This window comes from Aquila chrysaetos, chromosome 19 (genome assembly GCF_900496995.4).
Source record: "Aquila chrysaetos chrysaetos chromosome 19, bAquChr1.4, whole genome shotgun sequence".
Lineage (NCBI taxonomy): Eukaryota > Metazoa > Chordata > Aves > Accipitriformes > Accipitridae > Aquila > Aquila chrysaetos.
Genome location: NC_044022.1, coordinates 10,548,281 through 10,563,863, shown reverse-complemented (window position 1 = coordinate 10,563,863; position 15,583 = coordinate 10,548,281). Strand labels below are relative to the sequence as shown.

The 15,583-nt window shown below is 39.9% G+C and overlaps 2 protein-coding genes across 6 annotated transcripts in view; one reads left to right on the top strand and one right to left on the bottom strand.

Moving 5' to 3' along the window:
• Nucleotides 1-13,148, bottom strand: part of ALKBH8 (alkB homolog 8, tRNA methyltransferase) — a 59,725-nt gene extending 46,577 nt beyond the window's left edge. Inside the window, exons 1-6 of one of the 5 annotated variants that reach the window (XM_030042787.2) lie at nt 13,101-13,148; nt 8,093-8,233; nt 5,082-5,322; nt 3,892-4,023; nt 2,928-3,023; nt 1,419-1,523 (exon numbers count right to left, since the gene is read on the bottom strand). In XM_030042787.2, coding sequence (XP_029898647.1) covers nt 1,419-1,523; nt 2,928-3,023; nt 3,892-4,023; nt 5,082-5,322; nt 8,093-8,233; nt 13,101-13,118 — 733 coding nt within the window. In that variant the 5' untranslated portion in view covers nt 13,119-13,148. Of the gene's footprint in view, nt 1-1,418; nt 1,524-2,927; nt 3,024-3,891; nt 4,024-5,081; nt 5,323-5,910; nt 6,065-8,092; nt 8,234-8,752; nt 8,776-9,034; nt 9,853-13,100 lie in introns of those variants that run through there. The other 4 variants (XM_041118504.1, XM_041118505.1, XM_041118506.1 and 1 more) reach the window with 4 other exon arrangements.
• A 112-nt stretch (nt 13,149-13,260) lies between these two features.
• The window catches only part of ELMOD1 (ELMO domain containing 1), a 60,268-nt gene continuing 57,945 nt past the window's right edge, over nt 13,261-15,583 (top strand). The window contains exon 1 of the mRNA XM_030042817.2: nt 13,261-13,416. The gene's annotated coding sequence lies outside the window, so the exon portion shown is untranslated. The remainder of the gene's footprint in view (nt 13,417-15,583) is intronic.

Below are 15,583 nucleotides of genomic sequence, written 5' to 3'. Positions count from 1 at the left end.
TGGGTTTGTTTTTTTAAAAAAACCTCTGCTTCTATTCTTGATAGAAATCTACAATTCTAACTAATCTCCTCTGATGTCCCAGCCAGAAGTACATTACTGTATCAGTTTAACAGATTGTCAGATACAGAAACAAATAGGATCAGCTTTTCAGACCCTTTTTTGACAGATACTGCATTAGCTGTCAGACATTAATTCTGGGGAAAAAAGAAGGAAAAAAAAAAAAAAAAAGGCTGTTGTCCTTTCTTCCTATAGACAAATGAGATATCCACTCTAGAAAGCAAGCCAGATATTTAGCCTTGATGATTGACCTTAGCAAAAAGCACAGCACTTGATTTATTCCCTAGAGGTGTGATTAGAAGCAAATTTCTCTTCAGATGTCTCCAGTTTGGGAAATATTACAGAAGCAGAGGAGTTTCTTATTCCTCAGGTAAGGGAACACTGCCTGGATCATACTTAAGAGTCCGTATATCACATATACTAACATTACATTACATGTACTAACAGCAAGAGGTTTTCTGGAGACTGTATGCACAGTACAGGGAGCAAGAAGAGTTTGAAGTGAAAAAATGCACTTGACTACAAAACCAAGTATGACTATTTATTCCTGTATCTTTTTATGGTTAGTTTCCATGCTATGGCCTTGGACTCTGAAACACCATCAATTTCCATAATAGTGGTATCAAAAACTGTACTTCTAAACACAAGCTCCCAGGTTCAGAAATCAGTATGAAGACTTTCTGGTCATAGAGGAAATACACTTAAGCAGGTGCTTAAATCCTGTCCCTACACCATGCCACATTTAGATGCTACTCTCTTCTGATTTTCAGTTAAGTTGTACTGGTTTGGCTGGGATAGAGTTCATTTTCTTCACAGTAACTAGTATGGGCTATGTTTTGGATTTGTGATCAAAACAGTGTTGATAATACAGGCATGTTTTAGTTACACAGCATCAAGGTAATTTCCAGTTCTCACGCTTCCCTGCCAGCAAGTTAGCTGGGGAGGCACAAGAAAAGTTGGGAGGAGACACAGCTGGGACATCAACCAAAGGGATATTCCATACCATATGACATCATGCTCAGCAATAAAACTAGGGGTGAAGTTTACCAGGAATGCCATTATTCAGGGACTGGTTGGGCATTGGTTGGCTGGTAGTGAGCAACTATTTGGGGGTTTTTTTGCATCACTTGTTTTTCTTTGTTTTGTTTTGGGGTTTTTTGGGGGTTTGGTTTTGGTTTTTTTTTTTAAACTTATTAAACTGTCTTCATGTCAACCCATGAGTTTTCTCACTTTTATCTTTCCAGTTCTCTCCCCTATCCCAATGAGGGGGAGTGAGCAAGTATGGTGCTTAGTTGCCTACCAGGGTTAAACCACAATGTAAGGTAAAGAGCTCAAAATTTTTGAAGGACAAATAAACTTACCTTGTCCAGGTTCATACTGATTTACAGTCAGTTGATCAGGTTTATGTTCGATATAACCCTGCTTCAAGCACTTCTCCAAGAACAGGTCACAAATTTCAGGAAGACCTAGTTATACAAAACAAAACTGTAAGCAAGACAGGATAGCTTTTTACATTTTTATCCTTTCTTTTTACAATAAACATAATAACTGGACAAAATACATAGAAACAGCTTCATAGATATGCAAGTCCATCTTTAATAATGATCACTCTGCATTTGCTGTAATATACACATCAGAATTGGAGGCCTGATCTGCAAGGTCGATGTATTTTTAACACCTCACCATTGGAAAGGTCATTCCTCCAAGTCCTCTGCATTCAGAAGCAGATCACTCCTACAAATGCAAAGTGCCCTATCTCTACACATAAATAAAAGCATATCAAATCAGAGGCAAAGTTTCCACCAACTACAGTAAAAGAGTTGCAGTCAAGAAGCAAAATTATTATGCAGAAAGTCAGAAGTTGCGCAGAGAGCTCTCTAAAAAGTTTACCCCCTAAGAATCTGTTACTGAATTAGATTAAATATCACCAAAAAGACATGCTGAAGTTAAACTGGTCTTGAAACAGGAATGAAAGTTACAGGCCTCCACTGAATGTTTGGTTTGCTATTTTACCTGAGGACTTCACTGTAAAATTCTGTTGGAGGTAACACTCACAAACATGTCAGTAACAGCTGTTCCACGAATCTATTGATTTTTATTTTTTAATTGTTCTCCCCTAATGAAGTGGTCATGCTTTTCTCACACAAAATAGTCTAGCTGTGAGACTAGAGAGCAGCCCAAATATCAATGCTTTTATGATTATATAGCTTCACTGTTAAAATCACAATGTAACCAGAAACCTTCTGTTGGAAGCTACATCCACCCCAGCACACATGCATCACCTTAAAATTCCTATAAAACTTGGGTGTTAACTCCCCTATTTTACCATTTTTAAATCTATGACTATAAGATGACTCATTCGCTTTGCTCTGACTCACAGCTCTCAACTCCAAATAAGAGTTATTCAAGCCTTTGTAATATTGCTTTCAGTCCAAAGGAAATTTTATTTTGGCGTGCATCCAGCAAGCCTCAAGCTAGTCAAGTTAAATATACATAGCAGTATACGTCACAACTCCCAAACAAAGAATATGTAATTTGTAACACAACTGTTTTATGAAACAAAAGCTAAAAAAGAATGACAATTAAAGTCCCAAAAACCTTATTTGACTGGACCTCAACACAGGGCAGCAATACCTGGCTGCAAGTGATTGCAAAACAAGCTTCAACCACTGGCAGTAATTTGGAATGGATCTCATTTAAAAGCACTGTTCAGTGTGTGCTTAAGATACAGTGAAGGCTCTCCTTTTATTAGGATCTCACCTCTCCTTTAATTAGGATCTCAGATCCATATCTCAGTGAGGCTTAAAGGCTTTATACAGTGGTTCAAACATCAATGCAAAATAAGTATGATTTAATAGGCAAGTTCTCACCTCCAGGTAAAGGTTTGTCTTTATTAACATTGTTGTTATCATAGCAAAACTCATATCCAAAATGTTTTACTCTTCTATGCTTTAAAGTCTTCTGGGCTGTAAAAACACACAAGTTTAAAGATTAGACTACATAAAACAGTATAGGCAATTTGCTATGCCTCCCTATTCCATCTGACCTGTTAAACAGAAACATTCTTTAATTAACAGTTAAAACAATGTAAAGCCCTTGTCCTTCATGGCACACACTTCTCCCTTATTACCTTTTGTATTTCATCAAGCATCACATTCACTGGTGTTTGAGTCAAACTGATGGTGTTTTTGCATATGTAAGAAGCGGAGAGTACCGATTTTCTTGAGCCATGTTTAATGCATCTTTATTCTTGTCCTGATCTGTGAACTTGCACTTGATTAATATCCTATGGATATAGCAGGATCCTTCACTTTCATCAATCACCAAGCTACATGTTGGCTAAGGACAATATAACCCTTTGTGTTGTTCCAAGGAACAAACTTTACACAGAAACTTTGAAGTGAATTCCAAGAACAATTCATTTATTAAGAGAGTTAACTCCACGGAGTTCAAGTGAAAGCACAAAAGCATCTGGAATGTGTGTCTCACTGACTTCTTTTTGATTTAGGAGAAGACACAGCTCCTCAGACATCAAATTACAAGGGTAACCTTCACAGAACAGTCTTGTGCTTGGCATAAGACACTTAAAGAGTTTTGTTGTTTCTGGATGCAGGAATATTATTCCAGTAAATCCATACCAGAATATCAATTCAGACCACTTGCCCCCAGGAGCTTATCACTTGTAATATAAGACACAATTTCTAAAATACTAAGAACAAATACAGAATAATTTCAAACAATACATTTACCAAGATGTAGACTTCTTGTAAACTTAAACTGTAGGAAAAAACAGCATAAAAATATGGAAGGTCTGCATTTTATGGTTTTGCCCACCATTTTGAGTATCTTCATCTCCTATCCAGTCAATACTTTCCAACATCCTCCTTTCCTCCTCTGGAGAAATAATCTTTTCAATGACCATTAGGCCTGGAGGCAAGCTTGTAGGAACAGCATTCTGCCAGAAAACTAAGGTGTATAGAAAAAGAGAATATTGTCACTATTTATAGAAAACAAAACCATGTGTTCCCTACAGGGATATTTACTATGTATGAGAATATAGTAAAGCTGTAGAAATATTTACTTTAATGATACGATGGAGCCCTCATTGGGGTCTTATCTGGTGAATGAATGATCCCTTTTTGGTATGACAAAACAGGATAAGGCCCAAGCTTTGCATCATGCAAACCACGTTCTAAAAATTTTACTGCCTAAGAGCAACAAGACCCCACACTGTTCAAATGCAAAACCACTTGTGATTTTCCTGTCAAAATAATGGTAAAAAGAATTTCCTGATCACTTCAGGATTCTACCTGCATTTCATTTTAATTTTCTAGAACTTTGATGATTTACCAAATTTACTCTCTGTCCAGAGAAGCAATCTGTAATCAAATATGGAGACGTATAATGCAATACCTAGGTGAACACAAAATGTTGGTGATGTAGGGACATTGTTTGCTATCCTAACAGCTTAAAAAAAAACTATTCGCTGGCAGAATGTACAGACCAACACCAGGAACCCTTTTCACTAGACACCATAAAAGCTCACAGAAAGAGCAACAGTTCTTGTACTAAATAGCTTAAAGTCAGCCACAAAAAAAGCCTGGAGAGAAGAGGAAAAAAAAAAGCCAGAAATCTTATTGTGCCTATTTTCCTTCTTGGAGTTAAGATAGAGATTGCAAGACTAAAGTCACACAAGAAATCCAGTGAACTGTCCAGAGATCTCCTGGGTCCCAATTTAGTTCCTTAATCACACAACCTTCATGTGCAGTATTGAATGGTCTGAAAACTACCTAAATCCTTTTTCCTTTCGCATCCAAGTAAACGAGTTCAAATTAGAGTATCCTATCATGAAATAGACGGAGCAAAGATCATTTTACATCCTGAATCTCAGATTCTGGCTTTCATTTTCTGTGTCTACTCACAAAGACTAGTGTGCTTTCAGCTGTATTTACAACCTAGGAAGTGAAAGCAAAGGGAAGCAGTTTGCAGGAAGTCAGATATATAGGAGAGCAGAAAAATTATACCTTTTTCCACAAAATTAATATATAGAACAATGTTTTGGCCAAAGTCTTCCAGTGTTACTTCTTTTCCATTAAGGGCATCAAAGGCTTTCTTGGCTTCTTCTGTTGTCCCATATTTCACAAATGAATATGGTTTATTCGGTGGCATTAAGAGTGTTTCCACCAATCCATATTCTTCTACTATTCTGAGCAGCTGCTGTCTACTCATCCCATTACCAAGACCAGCATTGGCAATAACCAGGCTCTAATTGAAGAAGAATTTAAAAAAAAATGGAGAATTAGTGATTACTGTTGGTTCGTTTAAAACTAACCCTCTACCAAGAGAGCAGTTCTATAAAGAAAAATTAAGCCCATAAGTACTCTTTTATGTATTCCACCCAAGACATTTACATTTCAGTGAGCTTGGTATATGAGGCTAAGACAACCTTTATTCGCCCAGCACATATTCTGGCAGAAAGGCTTGCAAACTCTATCAGAGATACCTCCTCAATTAATGCATGTAGTTACTATTACAAGAGCATTTAAGCTTTGAACCAGCATGTGTGCATCAAGTGTACTGCAGGCAAACAGTGACACTGGCAATCATAATTTTGGAGGTTTCCAAAATGGAATTTTTCCAGAAACCCGTTACCACTAACAAAAACAAACAGAAAAACCTTTGAAGACTGATTTTTTTTTTTAAGAAAGGTTTTCTCATCTTTGCCAAGGAGTCTCTCCAAGCATAGAGATTGATATTCCCAGTCCTACCTCATGTCCCCCATACATCAGGATCACCAAATAAAAGCAGCAGCCTCTAGAAACAGAGCATCTAGTTCTGCTCCAACACTCTTACCTGAAAATTCTCCCTCTTGTTTTTATAAACAAAAGGGATTTATGTCCCATCCTTAGTTAACACAGATTACTTCATGCACAATGCTTCATTCTACGCTTTCACAGTGATTTATGTCCAAAATTATCAAGGAGTATGCAGTTTCTGAGGACTGTTGCTGGTTTGCCAAGTATTAGAAGAAACAACAAAACAGAACCTTTCAAAGGACTATTATTCAAGAAATAGCCTTTGAAAATACATAGGCCTTTTCAAAATAAATTAACAAGTTATTTTGACATCTAAATAGCTATATGCCATAACTAAATGTTCAGTCTAATCATGGTAGTTGAAAGAAGTTTAAGTCCCTTTTTAAGACCAAATGAAGATGCAGTCTTAAAGTTTTGGGTGAGCTTAAGTGACTCCAAACAGCTAGCAACAATCTACTCAGATTGACTTCATGTAATACCTTTCCAGAAAGCTTTCAATCTTTTCCTTAAAGTCTATAAACATTCTATGACCTTTTCTGAAGGCAGCTGGTAAAGCATTCAATTGTTTCAAATGATAGCATTTCATTCCTCTAAAAGACAGAAAATTAGGTTTAAAACGGAAGAGAAGGATTATTTAAAAAATAATTTATATAGTGAGTACTGCTGTGATTATACCTATTGCGATGGCTCTACTAACACTTTTTCTTAGCACTGCATCAGGCTGTCCATGATCACATTTTTCAACGGTGACCACATTAATAATTATTATTATTTTCTAGAATGTTATTAATGGAGAAGCCCATGTGTGTAAAGGAAATGCAGAGACTTAAACCAGTTATTTCACTGGCTTCATGAAGGCACTTCATCTACAAAGACCACCACTACACAACAGCAGCATGTACAGCAACTGATCCTGTTCTCCTGACTGAACAATTTCAATATAATCAGACTCTTGCACAAAGCCTGAAAGCATTTTCTATATTTTTGACACAAGTTCATCACTAGCACTATGATTTTGTTTCATACATCACTTACTCAAATGTTCTATCATTCACAAGGATCTTGCTGGACCCCAAAATTACTCTTCGGACAGATTAGATGGATAATTTGGTGTGTGGGACAGTGTCGAGGGGAACAAGTCCTGGATTACAGACCCATTTCCAAGCTACACTAGAAAAACACAGTCCCTGCTCCAAAGAGCTTACAATATATACAAGATTGCTGGGTCATTTTAGCATACGTCCACATGGTGTGAAATCTGAGTGAAGACTAAGCCCAATTTTGTTACAAAAAAGTATAAAGATCTAACTGATGTTTCCATAGTTGAACAGGAAGAACTTGCAGGATCAAGATGAACAAGGCTAGAGTAAATGACACTGCACTACAGTGCTTCAAGCCATTAGCATCTCCCCACAATTGACGGAGGGAAATTATAAACTCTCTAACTTCTTCCTTTTCTGTCTACAAGTTCCTGTCACTTACTTTTTGCTATCCCAGCATCTGCTAGGTCACCCTCTGATCTGCTGTAACTCTCTACTGTGGCAGAAAAGTACAAATCAAAAAGCCGAGTAGTTTTCTGTTAGGTCAGGGAATAAAGTGGCTTATCGGAAAGTTCATTGAGCATCGTAAGAAAGCAGAATTCCCTCCTATCTTGCCCCATTTTGTGCAAGGGAAGAGAAGGTTGTCCCCTTTTCAACAGCTGCAAGTCAGTCAATCAGTTCAACTCCCACAGAACCACAGCCTAAATCAAATTAGGTGAAGAAAACAATGTGGAAAAGATTTTTAAGATAGACATGTTTTTAACAGGGAGTTTAGATGAGACAAATTATACTTGATAGAGAAGTACAGAGGAAAGAAAGATACAAAAGCTGAAAGCCATAGAAGAAAAGAAATCACAAAGAGACAGAGAAGAAAAGTTTATCTACTTCTAACAAGGTAACATTTCCCATGCTTCCTCCTCCTCCCCAACCCAAGGAACTACTGTTTCAGATTTTAAAAAAACAACAAAAACCCCACAAAAACTAAACACCTTATCCAAAGGCCATCAAAGTCTCTCCACAGATATTAAACTGCTGAAGTACAGTTCGGCTTTGAAATCACAGAGGCACAGAAAACCCTCAATCTCAGGAACTGCAGTTTAGACAAAGCATATGTGAGAATAATAGAACACAGATAAGAAGCATTTTCACACTACCATCAAAATCAGAACTACCACTCACCTGTGTGGGATGGGAGATACATTCAATGCCCTCATGTCTCATCAATGTATGCTGAGCTCTGACTTGCTTCCTCAATACCTTCTTCTTCATTTTATGGACTTTCAAATGACCTTTGCTGGTTTTAACTTCCATGCTGGTGATCTGGGAAGCAGAAGTAACAATACATAGTAAGCGTCCTGCTTGAAAAATTAAATACTTCAGTCTGCTCTAGAGAGATAGCCTCCCCATCTCATATGTCATCTCTAGGATAGTAATAGGACTTTAGATAATTCCAGATTTTATTAATTATTTAGGGCTGACAAAAATGAGTCTGCAAAGTATGTTTTTCCTCAGTCAATAGCACAGTTTTCCCCATCCCTGAAGTTCTGTTATTAAACTCTCTTTTATTAAGTGGATCCCTTGCAAAAATAAAGCTTTATAAAGATTGCCATGACGCTAGATTTCATTTTCCAGTTTTTCTCTTCCTCTTCACTCCTTTATTCACAATATCACTACATCCATTTGCAGTTTTTAACCTGCCTGCTCCTCCTGTTTTCACATAGTAGTTTCAGTTATTCCTTCTCTCTACAGACTCTCCAGAGCAGAACAAGAGAAAAAAATATATGTGGAACTGCCATGAGATTTGTATCGTCTTAAGCTTCAAAGTTATTCATGCCTCACCAAATGCTTGAATTAGAGATGAACTGTTCCCATCTGGTTCCTTTTTCCTAACTGCCACTTTCAAGTGAATATGATATTTGACAAAAATTGCTTTTTTGAGAGTAGGAAGATGTGTTCAATACTTAGATGTCCAAGAACTAGCGACCAGGATGCTCCACACCTCATTTAGCACATCTCCCAAGGCTAAACTTCACGCAAATCACATTCCTGTCGTGAGAAGGAACAGAAAACTTTGTACATATATTAACTATTTAATTTAGTGGCAACACAGCATTTACCTACCAGTGAGTTACTTAAGGGTCACAGTCACTGGCCTCCTCCAAGTTTTGTTGCATCTTTTGCCACTTCCAGACTACCACTACACTGAGATCATATAGTACTTTCCTACATCCCTCTAAGCCTACTTTCTTTTCCCTTCTCCCTTTGGACTTCCTTCAAACCCAAAGGAAGAGTCCAGACCTCACGTAAGGCTATGACAAAGCTCCCAGACATTGATGTGACTAGACTTTGCTTTCCTCTTTTTCTCTCCCTATAGCATAATCCCTTAGCCATATTTCAGGGGTTTCTTCTCTTCTTTCCCCAAAATCCTCCTAACAGTACAACTGGACAACCCAACCGCAGTTGTCTGTCCTTTTCCATTCTTTTATTGTCATTGATCTGATGACAATCCTTCCACCTCATCTTCTCTTCACCTCAAAAAATGTTTTTGCTTCTGTTAAGAAAAAAAAAAAAAAAAGGAAAACCAATCACCACTATATTTACTTATTTAAATGTGCCAGCTGCTCCAACAGTCAGTCATCTACTTGCATACCTTCTAGCTTGCAAGACTGTGTAGCTGTTTCCCAATACCTAAACTGCAGACACAGCCGTGATAATATGACGATGTACCAGAGAAAAATTGTAAAGGTAAAAAAAAAAAACATTTCTTATTAGTATTTGATGCAACTTTGTATTGAATGACTTAGCAAATATTTTCTTTTAAACAAATGCAAATATACTAGTAAAGCTGTTATGAAAATATTAAAGAGAGAAATAATATTGCATAGGAACTGTAAGTATGTATTCCCTGAGGCTGCTGCAGCATTACCATCATCAACATGCACAACTATTAACTGCACCAAAAGAGAAAAATCTTAAAAGGGAATCAGAATGACAAAAGCACCCCATGGAAATAACAGATTCTAATACTCCAAAAAGGAGCAGAATAAATGCTGCCAAAGAAGACTCTGTCTTTTCCCACTCCTTACCATTTGTTGGTTCTTCCTCCTACCCTTGCTCTTCCACTCTCAAATCTGATTTTACAGCAGTCTTGAATTAAAACACTTGTCAAAGAAAATGAATTGACAATAACAATTTCAAGCAAATCTAGCAAGTTACTGGCATGGTAGGTAGGCTCCAATGATTCTATCCTGAAACAGTTTCAGGTGCCTGCTATGAAATTTGAGATGGCACAGTGAGCAGCTACGTGGTGCTTAGTTGCTGGCTGGGGTTAAACCACGACACGCATGCACAGCCATAACAATTGGAAGCCTGACCTCCTGGCCGAACAGCATTATTCAAGTTTTTACACATATCCTGACCACATAAAGATCACATTCACATCTGAGCCTGACAAAAAAACCTAATAAATTACTCAGCACCAAGATCCATCCTACCACCATTACACTCTTGCCAGTCCCTAGGGTCTCTTACTCAGAGCTAATTCAAGCATAACCATGTTAACACGCAGTGGAGGCAAAATGTATGAGAAGGAAATCTCACAAGTGACAAAACTCTAACAGGGAACAGTTTCAGAAAAAGGAGGAGACTACTGAAATAATTATTTCATGTGACTTCAGAAACATAAAGTGTAGAGGCTGAAAAGATCAATGGGTTATAGAGCCAATCTTCATTTCTGTAAAATTATTTTTATTACAGATTTGTTAGCAACTGTCTCCCATTTCCCTTCAAAGCAACAGTGTGCACTAAGGGCTTTTTGCATATTTTATACTCTGATTTTCTCCCTTCCGTTCCTGAATCTCTTGGTACTTTCTTAAATAATCATTTTCCCTTCTTGATGGCAGACCTGCACACAGGCCACAGTTCATTCTTTGACAAAACCGCACTTGCTTCTAAAGACAAAAAGTTCAAAACAGTTTTCTTATTGAGGATTCTTCACTTAATCCCCCAAAAGGGTTAAAGACACAGAGAGGAACAATCTTCTTAACCTTCATTAGTTAAATAATGATCAAGAAATCTCAAACTGGCTTAGACAAAAAAAGCACAGTGAGACACACACACAAAAAAACCTAACAAAAGATAAATGGAAGCAAAGGTACCCAAGAGGGAAAAATAAAAATGTCTCATGAAGAGAGGCATGAAACGTTTACATCAAGTACATTCCCTTAAGTGCATCTAATAGGCTACCCTTACCAGGATTAATCTCATTTGCAGGCTCATTCAGCAAGCTCACCATGACCAAACTGTCCAATTAACAAATCCTGTCCAACTTTATTTGCCATATGCAGGCGAACAGAGGCAAATAGCTTTACAGACCACTCTTGTGCAGGTTCTTATATTCTGGGGAGGGTGTCAAGCAGTCTCAAATTACGTCACAGGGAAGTATAGGAGAGACTCCTCTTTGATTTGGTGAGGTGGGTTTACAGAAAGAGAGTAAAAAATATGGGATGGGTTTACTCTTTGGAACCATGCAAATGTGGTTCAGACCGAAAAGCATGGAGGCTATGTACATCACCCGTACATACCAGTCAGAGCACTGTCATGCAGCCTCTGCAGAACAGACCCAGCCTGAAGAACAGGATATTGAACTGAAAGGCTCAGGCCTCTCCCATAACATCTGCACCTCTGCACACTGGAAGACTCCATCTGATCTCAGGGGAAAGGAGCCCTGAGTTTAGTCAGGTCCTCACAAACTCCCATATTCTCCACACAGAAGCCAAGAAGTCATGGGCCAATATTTGGCAAACTAGCACAGGAACTGAAGTTGAAAGACTACTTTCCATCCCTTCATAACATCTGAACTACACAACAGAACAAAGTACAGATAAGGTGTGACTCAGCTGCCTAAAAAATGGCAGAGATGCCCTACCCTACACTGCCTGGCCTTTCACCTGCTGCTCAAGAAACTCAATACCTTCCCTATATGCTATGTCATGCTTGCCAGCATCAGCCATATGCCTCTAGCCCCTGAAGGAACCTCAAACAGCACTACCTGCATTGCTGAGACAGCAGAACCTTCCCTTGGTCCCTGTCTGAACTGGGCCTAAACTGTCTGCCTTGTCTGTTGCATCATTACCCAAAGCTCAGTTCTGCAGGCACAGAAACTAACAGTCTGCCTTGATGTCTGAGTTAAGGAATCACACTCAACTGTATAGAAGTGGAAAACTTTATTCAGTAGCATCCCACACCCCCTGTTACAAAGGCCAACATGACTATAGAAGAAAAAGCATGCAGCAGTGGATTATTCATTACTGTTACTACCTCCTTTCAGAAGTATGAAAAAAAGTAGGTCCTGAAAATACACTGAAACAGTCTCCCCTTGCAATGCTAGCTCAGGTTACAGCAGGCCACACAATTGGCCTGAAATTACTACAAAGGTTAATGTAAAGCTTTAATGTAATGGGGGAACCTTATTTGCAGTAGAAGCCACTTCTGAAACTGAAAGTGAATTGTTACTGGAATGGAGCTAAACGGCAGCTGTCAGCAGAGGGAGCACCACGCTCAGTTATCAAGTTTGGCAGTTTATTATTCCGTTTTGGCTTGGTTTTGTACCGCAGACACGTAAACATAAATCTATACAGACACAGACACCCAAACTCGCGGAAAAAAAAACGAAATTCAGAAGCCCTGATGGGGAGATTTAAGAGTTCCAGTATTGGGCAAACACGCCTGAAGGCACCAGTACATCCCTGCGGCTATTCCCACGCCATCCCTGCCAGTGACAGCCAGCACTTCAACCGCCCACCGGCACCCCTCAAGTCCATGGGCTCTGGGCACTCCTTAAAAATAATAACGGTAACAGGAGTAACGACAGGGATGTGCGCATGCTGTTCTGCCCTAAGTAAACACTGCGCGGGGGCTGCAAAAGCTGTGAGGCAGACGCAGGGGTTGGCTTGGCCGTGCGTCCCCTCACACCACCTCGCCCTGACTGAGGCAGGGCCAGGGACAGGCCGCCGCGGGCTCGGCTCCCCCGCACACGGCGGCGCGGCGGGGAGGGGAGGGAAGCCCGCGGCAGGGGCCGTCCGCGCTCCCGCCGCCCCCAAGGTGCCCCGCCTGCTCCCCCTCCCCGAGCCGGGAGCCGGGCGGGACGGGCGCTGCAGCCCTGGGCCCGGCCGGCGCAGCACGTTACCTGGCTGGAGGCGGCCATGTTGGGGCAGGCAGGCCTCCCGCCCCCGCCTCCGCCGCTCCGTCACGGCGGCGCTCCGCCCCCGGCGCGCCCCGGGCGGGTGGAAGCAGGCCGCTGGTGGGACCGCCAGTCCCCTGAGGATCTTTACCGAGAGAGGGCATCTGCCCCGTTATCACACGGTGAAGGAAGCCAAGCCTCTCCGAGCCACCATTACAGCCAGTACTGATCGCATTACCTTTGGCATGCCCCACACTAGGGACAGAGGAAGACAAAACCATGCCAGTGCGGCCACGGCCGCGTGAAGACCGAGCCTCTAGTTGTACGTGTTTTCCCCACACCACTCTTCAACTTGCTAGCAACCCCACTAAGGCTGCTTAGTAAACCCACACTATTGAGCAACCTGCACCTCCCTGAAAGGAAGCATCTCCACAGCTCGCTGGCTCCCTGCACGAGAAAGTGATCCATTAAATCAGAGACAGAACATATAAGCCTTCTCTTCCCTTCATTTTTCTCTGCCATCATAGACTAACGGAGCTTCATAGTATGCCTCTAGACCAACACAGCCCTTTCCCCGTTCTTTATTCAAAATACAGAAGTTCAGAATTACCTACCTTTTCTGTCTTTACCTAACAAATATTTTACTTCTCACTATAACTTATTACCTAAAAACTGTCTTTTTTTTTTTCCTTCCCTCTCTCTATTTAAATACCAAGTTGATTGCTCCCCCTCTCCCCCCAGCCTCTTGTGGGTATTTAACCTTTCTCAAGATCAGTTAAGTGTGGGATTCCCAAGTGGGTGGTATGTAGGGTGACTGATGAGCCTGTAAACCTATAGTCAGAAGCTAGTTCCTTAACTTTGTCCCAGATCCACACTCTGGAGGAGTCTACATATGCTGTTAGATAGGGCTGTGCTTACCCAGAAAAATACCTTTCTCTTTCCCTTGGAGCATATACCATGCCCTGTGCCAGGGACACAGCTGTCCCATATGCAGGAGGTACAAGCACACTAAAGATGTGAGGCTGATGGGGCACATCCACCAGCCTGTGAAGGTAGTATTTGGTCAGAAAGGTGGTCTCACTTCTGTCCTTCCACCACAGTCTGTGGCATTACATCACTGTCCATCTTTGACCCATGCAGTGGGTAGCAAGATACTGTGATAGCACAGATCTTTTACTTAAGTTTTCTCATATGTAAAGTGTGACTATTAACTGCCTACCTAGTAAGAGTATAGCAGGGAGCTTGTTAACCTTTGTGAACACCAAGCATTAGCATCATCTGGTCTTTTTGTAAGCCAGAATGAATGGGGCGAAAGAACATGCAGGCAAAGTCAACAGCTGCCGTCTCTATTAAAATATTCTCTGAGGCCCTCAGCCCTGGAAACCACCAAACCTGAAAGCTATTGAAAGGATGATCCTAGTGAAATCAGTTTGTAATTCATTACCAATTTGTTCTGACAAGTGGAAAATACCTGCCAAAAGGTTCTTTCTGTTAAGTGCCCATGTTCCAGTTCAAAGCCCTGATTGTGTGGGCTCTCCATTCTTCTACTTGACTGTCCATGTGTGGTTTATCCCACTGGGATGCATTGTTGGTAGGTAAGAGGTAGAACATAGGCTTAGTGGAACTTTACATCTCAGAGCACAAACCACGAGGTTCTAGCAGCTGCCTGACTCTGTGTTTGCCAGTCATTGTTTGGATTTATTCTGCTTTATTATTTTGAAAATTACTTTCTGGGGGAGAACAGACTCACTGTGCATTTTTTTCTTGAAATATCTCTGTATGATTAGCATTGGTCAAGAATTTGTGATGCATACTGCAATAATATTTCCTCTGTAAATACATCAAGATTTTACTTCTATAAACAACATTCTTAAATAGGACAATTCCACAAATTAAAAGGAAAACTGTTAAAGGCTGGCTGTGGGGGTTTTAATACAAGCTTATTTTGGTCAAACCAAAACTCTAATTCCCCTTATAATTTAAGCCCTGAAGCACTGTGCAGTGTCTTATGCTAGATAACACGGGTACAGACTTCTCCTACAGTACCACAGTGCTTATTGACCACAAGTAAAAATACATCTCCATATGGTTAACAACATTATCACTGACTAACCCACAAAATAGTTCACAGAAGTGGGGATTCAAATACATTTGGTGTTAATATAATCTCTGATTAAAAGTGCTTTCACAGAAATCTCAATATTTCTAAAAAAAAAATCCAGTTTTTATAATGATAATAGTTTTAAAATTCAGCAAATATTCTAGTTTGAAATTAAGTTTTCATAGATTTCTTAAGAAAAAAAAACCCAAAAACTTTTATATCAGAAAATCTGGGCTGCGTCTCTTTTTTTTTTTTTTTTTAATTGATAACCAGGAAACATGTCTTCTAAAGCAGAATGTCATGCTCCCATTTACTCAAGGGTGAGAAATAAAGTGCTGCTGACTCTTCCCAGGAACAAATTACAATATTCACTATGCTGTTAGCTGTT